Raw genomic sequence first — 11,372 nt, 5'->3', positions numbered from 1 at the left:
CCCCCCCCCCCCCAAAAAAAAACATTACTTGTGAAAGAAGAAATCTCTGATTAGTTAAAATTACAGGTGAAAACTCGTTTCAAGAATGTTAGCGACGGTTTAACGATGTCTAAAGAACTCGTCAAGGTTTTAAAACGTATCGGTGAGCTCGGAGATGATCACAAGACAGCAAACAAACGCATAAACTATGCTCTGTTATGCGAACTAGACAGAGCAAGATCTTCACTAAAGCATCTGATGAGTGAATTCGACGCGGAGGAAGAGGAGAAGCGGAGATTGATAGAGAGGCTACAAGAAGAAGCGGCGGTTGAGAGAAAGCTCCGGCGACAAACGGAGAAGATGAACAGAAGACTAGGGAGAGAGCTCACGGAGGCTAAAGAAAGAGAGAGGAAGATGAAAGAGGAGATGGAGAGAGAGAAGAGAGCTAAAGACGTTCTTGAAGAGGTTTGTGATGAGCTTGCTAAAGGTATCGGAGATGATAAGAAGGAGATGGAGAAAGAGAGAGAGATGATGCATATAGCTGACGTTTTGAGGGAAGAGAGAGTTCAGATGAAGCTAACGGAGGCGAGATTTGAATTCGAGGAGAAACACGCCGCCGTGGAGCGGATGAAGAAGGAGCTCCGGCGGGTTTTTGATGGTGAAGAAGGGAATGTGTCGTCGTCGGAGATACGTTGGGTTTTGGACATTATTGATGGTTCTGGTTCTACTGATGATGATGAGGAGAGTGATCTCAAGTCGATAGAGTTGAATATGGAGAGTGGTAGTAAGTGGGGTTATGTTGATCGCCGGAGAAAAAGTGGCTCCGGCGATGATGATGATTCTGATGATGATCCTGTGGAGAAGAGATCAGTGATCGTTGAGAATGGAGAGAGAGATGAATCATTGAAGACTCTGAGAGATTACATTGTTTCGAATGTGAGATGTATCGGTTCTTCATCGTCGGAACAGTGGAATCATCGGAATCTACCAAGCTCTGAGTTTGTGTAATCACTAATCACACTTCCCGCGAGTAAAAAAAAATTATATATACATAATGATTTATTTGTAATATATTCGATTTAATTTCAAAAACAAAATCAATTCACGTTTTTTTTTTTGGCCGTTTTTATACAGGCATATTAATTTTTGGATTTAGTTTCGGAAAACAAAATCGATTCATCGAATTATTACAGTTTTATTTGTGTAATTAAATTTTATTATTGTATATGTTAGTTGATATGTAAACTTCAATTAGGGAACTTAGTTACGTCATACGTGTGGTGTTTTAGAGGGCAACTCACTAAGAATGTGCTCTTATGCTGGTTACAATTTAGCCGTAATTCAGATGTGGGGAACATGAGAATATCAATCAAATCATGCTCGGATTGAGTTGGGAGGTGAAGAAGGTACATACATTGTATATACAACTTCTTTGAATTTGGAGGAAATTTATTAAAGAATTTATTTCGTTTTTTTGGCATTGATGATATACACATGGAAACGTCGGTTTGGTGTAAATTAAATCATAGTACTAATGATTACAACAATTAGTAGACGAATCAAAAGACAATAATGTCATATAATCGTCTCAATGAGGGATTATTTTATTTTTAAGGAGTTTAATCAAAAAATGAAACACGACATATTATCGATTAATTATTGTGTGGGCATCGGACAGCATCGTTCCATCTTCCCATGTGATTTTGTCTCACAACTATCCGTTACGTTTCATCCTATTCGTTTTTCCGTAAAAAATTTCAACCAAAAAGTTCCAAAACCAAAATTAATAAGATGACGAAAAAAACAAAAAAATGGCTCTCTTTTTGACCTTTTGTTAATCCAAAATATGGCTCTTCTCTCTTGTAATAGGCCAACTCGTGTGAAAGATAAATGCATATATAATATTTTAGCTTAGAACCATCATCAAATCAAATCGAATCAAGGGAAAAGGGTGCCAAAAGTTTGTCTCACTAAGCTTTTTTTTACATAGTTGAAGTTTGGGGGTAAATTTATTAACTCGTATAACAAAATTGAAACCTAGCAAATAGTAGTAGAGAGGTAGAGCATTATTTTGGTGCCACTAGGCTAAACAATTTCTCCCACTGATACCCGTTATTTTATGAGAAAGGTCAAACGCTAAAAACATTCGATTAATACGTAAGATATTTTCCTCAGCATGATCTTATCAAGTTCGTGTGTGGTTTATCTCTTTGTCTCCTTTGTCTCTTGCATAAAAACTTGGATACATTCATTGAACCTTCAAATCACTGTTTTGTAGACATTCAACTAGCAATTGTCAGTGGACAGATCATTTCAACTTTCAAACATGGGCAGACATTTAGTTTTCAGAGATTTGGTTTGAAACCAAATAGAACAATCTTTGGTTTAGTTTCAATTCGGCTTGATGCAGTTTTGGTTTGGTTTGTTGGTATTTGATTGGATTATTCATTTAAAGGTTAAGATATAAAAGCTTGTAATGATAATTTGAACGAGAATAAGAAGAAAAACTCAATGTAACACGTTTTCAATCAAAAGTCTGACGTACGTTTGTTTGGGTCTAACAAATGTTTATTTATACACCACATAAACTCCATCAAATTGTAGAGAGAGTTTGGGTCTTACAAATGTCTGTTTATTTATTGACGGATTAATCTTTGGTTACATTTTTAGTCGTCAAGAAGCTGACAGCTTTTCTCGGATGCTCCCTTATGTTCAAGCTAAACACTTCAGGTCTCGAGTAATGCCCAACCACATCGAAATCAAATTTGGCTCTTGCTATGTCCCCAAGATCTGTTCAGAGATTTTAAGGATATGATTGGTTTTTCTTCTTTTTCTTATGTAGTAAGAATGAGAAAGGTAAATGATAAACAAGTGTTAGTAAATTACCTAGATCAGCTGTGATAAGAGCCTCTCCTTCGTAGTTTGGTCCGGCAAGAACAATTCCCAAAGGTGAAATGATGGAGCTTCCACCGGCGCAGACAACAGAGTCCGGTGTTAGGCTATCTTCTGAACCGGAAAACAAGTAATCCGGTGGAGGAGGATAATCATTCCGGCGACAAAACTGGTTAGCCGACAAAACAAAACATCCACCTTCAAGAGCAATGTGAGTCATCGATGCTTGCCAAGTATCTCTAGCATCAGCAGTAGGTGCACAATAAATCTCAATGCCTACAAAATCAAATCAACAAGCCCACACATGAATGAATACTTACAAACTAGTCTGTAAAATACAATACATTGTCCCCTATGTGGAAGCTCTAAAGAAGAAAAAGACTACTAACCTTTGGCATACATTGCAGTTCTTAAAGACGGCATCCTATTTTCCCAACAAATAGCAGCACCGATCTTCCCAATGGGAGTATCGAAAACAGGGATGGTTGATCCATCTCCAAACCCCCAGATGCAACGTTCCAGAGCTGTAGGCATGAGTTTCCGATGCTTACCCAAGAACTCACCTTGTGAATCAAAGAAAAGAACAGTGCAGTATAGCGTATAGCCTTCCCTCTCAATCACACCCATCACCAAGAATACTTTGTACTTGTTGGCCATTCCCCCCAATCGTTCCACCTCAGGACCTAGATAAAAAAAGATTCACAGATGCATAAATATTTGTATCTTAACAGTTTGACACACACTTGATGATTTAGAGTTCTGGTGGAACAATCTCAGTTTCAGATGAAATTGAAAGTTAGAAGACGATAGTATATCATAAACCGCAGCAGCTAGCTAAAAATTGCGAACTAATTGACGAATCGATAAGCTAATCGCGGAGATGGAGGACTATATATACCAGGAACATCAATGGCGGAAGCATGGTATTTACGAAAATCATCTCTTCCTTTAGCAGTTCGAGCACCAATCGCTAATTCGAAGCTAGAGCCACGAGGATAACCGCCGATAAAAGCCTCCGGGAACACCACGAGCTGAGAACCATTGTCCGCCGCCTCAGCAAGCAATCTCTCCGCCTTCTCTGTAAAAAAAATAAAAATAAAAAAAATCCCGGAAGATAAAATAATCTCATCTCATCTCATCTCATCGCATCAATTAACCAAAAGCGAATCAAAAAACTCCAGAAAAATAAACTCTCAAGGTTCCGATGAGAAGAAAAAAAGGAGAGGAGAAGAACCTAGTGTGGCGGGAGTATCGTAGAAGACGGTGGAAGCTTGGACGACGGTAGCACGTACGAAGAGGGAGGAGGAGTCGGTGGGGGTGGACATGTCAACCTCGGGGAAGATTTGATCGACGTTGACAGGAGGAGCCGCCCTGACGAGAGACATTTCTTGCTGACTGGTCATCTCACACTAGGAGAGAGAGAGGAAATGAGTGAATTCTAGTAGTAGTAGTATAGTATCTTCTTCTTTGGTAGGTGGTGGTGGTCAATTAACTCTCTCTCTTTATTTTTTATTTTTAATTCAATTTCGTCGTACTGACTTTTTAAAAAAGGAACAAATTTTGTAAAAGATGCAAATTTGTAATGGTTAGATTTTTATTTTATTTTATTAATAACTTTATAATTAATTTTAAGGGTTGTATCTGCGTAAATACAAATCTTAAAACATTAAATATATCGATAATCTGTATAGTTTTTTTTTGAATTTTATAATTGAGAGCGAAATCGGGCTAATTTATTTCAAAATAAATAATAAATTTTAATATTTTATAAAATTTCGTAACTAAAATTAAAAATAAGATATTTTCTATCAAAAATTTTTAATTATGATTTTTTTTGTCTCTTTTTTAATTATAATTTTTTAATCTTATTAAAATTTTACTAATAAAAGTAATTTAAAGTCCTATAAAAATATCGTACACAAAAAAATGTTATATAATATTACTAAATATGACTAAAATGTTATAATGATACTCACTAAACCTAGAAATTCACTAGGACCCAAAAATTCAAGTTGAATGGATCAATTATATTTATTCTATGGATTTGGTGGGTGGGTTGAATTTGCTTGACTTGTTTAGCAGTCTAGGCCCTTAAAAGAAGAAAAAAAATATAGCTTGTAAGATTTTTTTTTTCTTTTCGTCAGAATAATTCATTATAAAATCAAACCAAAGTTATTTTACAGGACATTGAAACCATCTAATTTGATCTACCAAAAAATGATAAGCATCAATAACAACCATCAGCAAATAAAGAAAGTCCAAAAAACCGTTATAAAACAGTAACAAAACTCTCTTGAATGAACAAGTCTTGCAACCATAAAGGATGCCCCACTGCAATATATGATTGTATTCGATCCTCTCTAGTCACAATTTGAGCAATAAGAGATGCTCCCTTGTTTGCACTTCTATCCTCTTTCAAAAGTTTCCAAAAGGATATCTGCTTTAAGTCTGCTAGCAAAATCTCATATTGAAACTTATAAGAAGGCCAAGCTGCATGTCTTAAAATAGCTTGTATCAGGTCTTTTTCCTCAACAGCGAGAATGACTCTTCTAATTTTGAGACTTCTGAGACTCTCTAGAACCCACAACCAGCATTCCAATTCCATCTCTTTTTTTGGAATCTATAATACTGAAAGATTTTAAGATTGTAAGATTTTAACTTACACTCTTTGGACTAAAATGCTAAATTAACCACTACATCAATATAGAAATATATATATATTTATTTAAGTGCATGCCTTAGAGTAATCTAATTGTTTATTTTTGTTCTTGAATTTAGTTATCTTAAATAGTAGTGAAAACTTATATGAAGTTAAAGAGACCAGAGAAAATTATGAGTTTTGACTTTAATGAAAAAAATAAGAAATGAAAAATTATGTATTTATCAGGCAATGAAAAAAAAGTTCATTTATTTTTTTTGGTAAAATAAATAGTTTTTATTTTTTTCTTAAATTTTTTTAATAAATAGTAACATCATCACAATATCGTTAAGTGTTGACGACCGTAACGGAGACAAGGAGAAATTGGGAAAAGATAATAGTTCGTGTATTTTTTATCACCTAAAAAATAGTTTGTATATTTTTCTGACAACAAAAAAAATTAATGTTTTTTTAACAAATATTAAATAGTTGATGTTTTTGTTGGAATTTTTCCCTTGATTAAGTTACATAAACATGCAATTGCTTATACAGCCAAGTTGAAGCAATTGTAATGTTTTTCAAGACATCATTGTCGATAAAAAATATATATATATATATATATATATATATATATATTTTAAATATATATATTTGCATGTTTAAAAATATATATATTTTAAAATTTGTTAAGTTTATAAGTTTCTTGTAATCTTTGCATTTATAAAATTACTAAACAAAAATTTTTGGTTTATATATACGTAATAACATTATCTATTTACATTTTTAAAAGATAGTTGCGAACTATAATTTTCTTATAATTGTCTTTTTACATTTAAGAAAAAACTGGTAAAAGTAAATTTCTTGGTTTATATATGGCAAAATCTTTAATGGATAAAATTAACATTGTCGAGATCACCTAAATTACTAATTTTGAAGACCAAGTTTTATATACTAACATATTTTATTTGAAAGTTTCTATGAATCTAGCAACCACTACAAAAAAATGTGTATGTTGTATCACTTAAATTGTATCACAAAAAAAAATGATATAATATTAAATTATTTATTGACAAGTGAAGCAAATATATATGACTTAGCATCAATTATTATAACTGATATTATAATTACCTATTTTGGCATCAATTAATTAAAATTGATTCAATTTTTATTATATTGTGTCACTTTTCAATAATCGATATAAAATATAAATTTACATCATTTAGATAATTGATGTATTTATTCATTTTTGTAAAATCATTTTTTAAAATGATACAAAATTTACATCAATAAAAACTGATGCTAAAATAAATTACATTGATAGCATTAATAAATTAAATATACTTTTTGAAAAAAATAACGTAATTTAGAAAATATATATACAAAAATTGAATCCTAATTATTATACACGAAAATTATAAATCTAATAAAACTAAAAATAGATATTTTTTTGTATTGTTTTTTATCTTCAGATTATTACAAATCTTAATTAGCTAACCTAATAATTGGGTTTCTCATTCACAAACGTAGATTGTTTTAGATACTGATCTTTTTTAAATAAAATATTTATAACTGTCAACACTAATTTAATGAATTTTCCTTTTAAAAATATCAAAACATATAAGATTTTTATTTCTATTTTTTTTTATGTATAGGAAAAATCTTTCAAATATTTTTTGACAATTCAAAAGGAGTGATTTTAGGATAAAAATTTGACATAGCAATTAATGGATTCAATATTTAACACATCAATTTAGGAAAACATTTAAACTAATATTTTTTTTAAAAATAAATTATTACGGTTCTTTTTGGGTTATTTTCCAAATAATACAAATATTACTTTTGAACAAAAAAAACAAATATTACTATCACTTATCATAAGTGATACAATTATTATAATTATTTCAGAAATTAACCCTAATATTTTCAACGATTATTTATAACAGATATACATATTTACATCACTTTTTATAAATGAAACAAAAATATTAACATCATTTCTATTAATTGATGTGAAATATAAATCACTTTTTGCAACTGATGCATATTAATATCAATTACAAAAACGGATACAAATATTTTGAATATTGACATCAGTTTGAAATAAACTGATACAAATTATTTGCATCAACAAAATATAAATCATTTATTAGAGTGATACAAATTATTTTTACATCATTTAAAAGTGATGCAATTATTTAAAATAAATGATATAAAACAACACTTTTTGTAGTGAACGTGACAGAACATTGATCATACGACTGTGAGAAAGTAAACATGTCGACGTCCAATAAGTCTTCGTCACACAGTCTCTTTGGAAAATTCTTCACGAACACGACTCCGCCGTCTTTAGAAGAAACAGAACAATCACTCAGGAAGCAATGGGTTCTCTCGGGCGACATGACTCTCCAAAAGCTAGGCGACAACGATATCTTTTTGTTCGAATTCATACAAGAGAATGACAAAGCGATGGTTCTAAAGAAAGAACTTCACTACGTTAATGGAGTAATCATAGTGATCAAGGAAGGACGGATTTACCAAAAATCAAACGAAAAAATAGTAATCAAGGATCTAAACTCTTCTGCAATGATTGATTTCACTGTTGTTTCCTTCACTGTCCGTGTCGTGGGTTTACCATCGTATCTTTACGGCGAAATCTCCTTGAAAGATCTCAAGTCTCTAGTAGGCGACAACAATCCCATTTTGTATCTCGAAATAAGCAACTCGGATATGTATTTCCTCGTGGATATTGATCTCAAGAAGCCACTCAAACCAGGATTTTACGTTGACGAAAACCAAAACCGGTTCGTGGAGTTCAAATACCCTACCTTAGGCGACTTTTGCTACAAATGTGGCATGATAGGTCACGTCAAAACCAATTGCGACCAGGTCAGGTTTCCTAAGGAACGTGCCTTGAATGCCACGTCAAGAACACACGTATATGGCCCTTGGTTAAGATCTCCCCTCGGACCCTATTACCAAATTGTTCTGACGAAATCACCCGGGAAACAGAATAGTTTTCGTGAGTGTGAGAAGACCCTCTCTTATGCTCAATTCTTTATAGAGATTTGAGTATAACATGGTCAATATCTACAACCCTATATACACGATAGAAACAAGAACAGTGTCCACTCACAGATTTCGTTTCCCTTGTTCTTACCTAATTGACACAACAGAAACAGAGTCCACAGATTTTACTACCAACACTACTTCCAAGGCGTACGAGGTTATACAGAGGGAGATTAGCGAGAATGCGCCTTCTTTTTTCGCTGATTTCGGACATAAGTCGTTGAACAAACCTGATGATATCGGAAACCTCGTGGAGCAGTTGAAACTAATCAAGACGAACGAGTTTTGTTGTGATGATAAGTGGTTGCCTCTTAAACTTCAGATCAACAGACAATTTATGTTAACGCATGTTGATTATGAGACCAGGCTCATGATGTGTGAGGACATAAAATGCGAGCAATTGATCGGGAGTACGATCTCGGATCTGATCAAGAAGAGAGTGGAGAAGAACGAGGATTTGCTTTCCTTGTCGTCCTGGGAAAACCTAATCAGACAAGCGATATCGGAGATGGGTTTCACTAATCATATGCATCCCTCTTATGTGTCTATTAGAGCAAAGCATGCGATGGAGAAGGCGGTGCAGATGCAGATTTCATCAAATTCTTGTCCAATACCAGCAGATAGATCCACGGTTTCCGGGTTGAAGCGTTTCAAGGTGCTTGGACCAGACATGGATCGACTCGATCCGTGTACGATTTGCGTTGGGGAGATGTTTCTTGGAGAAGAAGCAACCATATTGCCTTGCTCTCATGTCTTCCACAGGTCCTGTATTGAAAAATGGCTTCGAGTTGGTCACAAGTGTCCCCTATGTTGTTTCAAGTTACCTACTTACCTTCACAAAAATAAACAATTTACTTTTGAAATTTTTTTTGGTTTTGTATTATTCACTTTCATCATACTTTTTCGGTCAACCTTTTTATAAGCATTTTTACAATAAATGTCTCTCCTCTCTTGTTTGATTATGTTGATTTCGGCTTGGTTCATCGATGATCTTGATTTGGTTATTTGGTTGTTTAACAATAAGCGATGGTCTACCCCTCCTGATATTATTCATCAGGCCCTTCTAGTTCTACGTATGTGGAAAGAAGCAAACATAATTGCTTCTCAACATACTACAACACAGAAAGGATAAGATGCCTACTCCACTTACTCACCAAGAGGTACGTACTTACTTACTCAAATTCCATCTCTATGTTGCGGGCATTGGCTGGAGCTTACATGACTTCCAAGGAAGATATATCCTTAAGGGCTCTGCATCAATTGATCCTACAGAATCAGCAATGGAAGCAGAAGCTATAGCCTATAGCCTTAAAAGAAGCAGTTCTCCAAATGAAGTGTCTAAGTAAAATATGGCAATGTCACTTCATGTGGAGACTCGCTCTCTCTATATGGACACCTAATGAAAGTTGCTGAACAAGCATACCAACCCCTCCTTGGGCCTCACGAATATCACAGCTTTAGCTAAAGACTTGTATCACTTTAAGTTCATTGGCATGAGTTACTATTACGGTCACTTTAGCATAAAGGAAGCAAGGATATAACCTTCCACTAACTGTCTCTTGGGATTCTATAAATATGTGTTACTGTATAATTCTTTGAACGTTGTATCTTTCTTTCTTTCTATCTAATGGATAATTGGCCGACAAAAAAAAAAAAATACAATATTTAACATTATTATTCTTATGACTTTATGAGATTTTTCCTACAGATAAATGGAAGTTTTCATATCATTACTATGATATTTCCATTAAGGATTTGTTTAGTTAGAAAACAAAAGAATTAAAAAAGTTAGTCAGATCTAACCAGGAAAAGGAAAAGGTTGTTTTTTTTTGTCTTTTTTCCTTTTTCGTAGTGTAAACTGTAAACATAAATAGTACATATGAAACTAGCAATGTGACATAACACATCGATCATACGACGGTGAGAAAGTAAACATGTCGTCCGATAAGTCTTCGTCACACCGTCTCTTTGGAAAATTCTTTACGAAAACGACTCCGCCGTCTTTAGAAGAAACAGAACAATCGCTCAGGAAACAATGGGTTCTCTCGGGCGACATGACTGTCCAAAAGATAGACGACGACGATATCTTCTTGTTCGAATTCATACAAGAGAATGACACAGAGATGGTTGAAGTGGAGGAATTTTACTTCGTTAATGGAGTTATCATAGTGTTCAAGGAAGGACGAGTTGACCAAGAATCAAACGGAAAAATAGTAATCAAGGATCTAGACTCTTCTGCAATGATTGGATTTCACTCTTGTTACCTTCGCTGTCGATGTCGAGGGTTTTCCATCGTATCTTCTTTACAGCGAAAACTCCTTAAAGGATCTCGAGTCTCAATTCAGCGATTCAGTTCTCAAAATAAGCCACAGGAATATCTATTTCATAGTGAAAATAGATCTTAAGAAGCCACTCAAACCTGGATACTACATAGACGAAAACCAAAACCGGTTCGTGGAGTTCAAATACGTTGACTTAGGCGACTTTTGCTACAACTGTGGTATGATTGGTCACGTCAAAAGCAATTGCGACCAGGTCAATAACACACGTATATGGCCCTTGGTTAAAAATATCTAGACCTCCTCCTCTCGAACCGTATAACCAAATTGTTCTGACGAAATCACCTGGGAAACAGAATGGTTGGCGTGAGTGCGAGAAGACTCTCTCGTATGCTCAATTTTCCATAGAGATTGAGTATAACGAGGTCACTGTCTACAACCCTATATCCACGATTGATACAAAAACAGTGTCCACTCACAGATTTCGTGTTCCCTGTTCGTACCTTGACACAGAAACA

At 34.1% G+C, this 11,372-nt stretch overlaps 2 protein-coding genes across 2 annotated transcripts in view; one reads left to right on the top strand and one right to left on the bottom strand.

Annotated features, from left to right (window-relative positions):
• LOC104736239 (uncharacterized protein At5g41620-like) overlaps positions 1-1,080 on the top strand; it is a 2,212-nt gene extending 1,132 nt beyond the window's left edge. The window contains exon 3 of the mRNA XM_010456192.1: positions 67-1,080. Within this exon, the coding sequence (XP_010454494.1) occupies positions 67-987 (921 nt within the window). The 3' untranslated portion in view covers positions 988-1,080. The remainder of the gene's footprint in view (positions 1-66) is intronic.
• Positions 2,482-4,332, bottom strand: LOC104736238 (bifunctional nitrilase/nitrile hydratase NIT4-like). Its single transcript, XM_010456190.2, has 5 exons — positions 4,106-4,332; positions 3,770-3,949; positions 3,261-3,554; positions 2,866-3,147; positions 2,482-2,769 (listed from the first exon to the last, which is right to left on the bottom strand). Exons 1-5 carry the CDS (start codon positions 4,272-4,274, stop codon positions 2,627-2,629), a joined length of 1,068 nt encoding a protein of 355 aa, XP_010454492.1. The 5' UTR covers positions 4,275-4,332; the 3' UTR covers positions 2,482-2,626.

The sequence above is a fragment of the Camelina sativa genome, chromosome 13 (assembly GCF_000633955.1).
Source record: "Camelina sativa cultivar DH55 chromosome 13, Cs, whole genome shotgun sequence".
Taxonomy (NCBI): domain Eukaryota; kingdom Viridiplantae; phylum Streptophyta; class Magnoliopsida; order Brassicales; family Brassicaceae; genus Camelina; species Camelina sativa.
This window is presented reverse-complemented; position numbering and strand designations above follow the sequence as displayed.

Bases quoted from the DNA above. Each gene is read 5' to 3' on its own strand.
- LOC104736238 (XM_010456190.2), bottom strand. From the start codon at position 4,274: ATGACCAGTCAGCAAGAAATGTCTCTCGTCAGGGCGGCTCCTCCTGTC. The intron at 3,555-3,769 runs GTATATATAGTC...TTTTTTATCTAG, and splicing joins TTCCGCCATTGATGTTCCTG to GTCCTGAGGTGGAACGATTG. The intron at 2,770-2,865 runs GTAATTTACTAA...ATCTCTGAACAG, and splicing joins TCTTATCACAGCTGATCTAG to ATCTTGGGGACATAGCAAGA.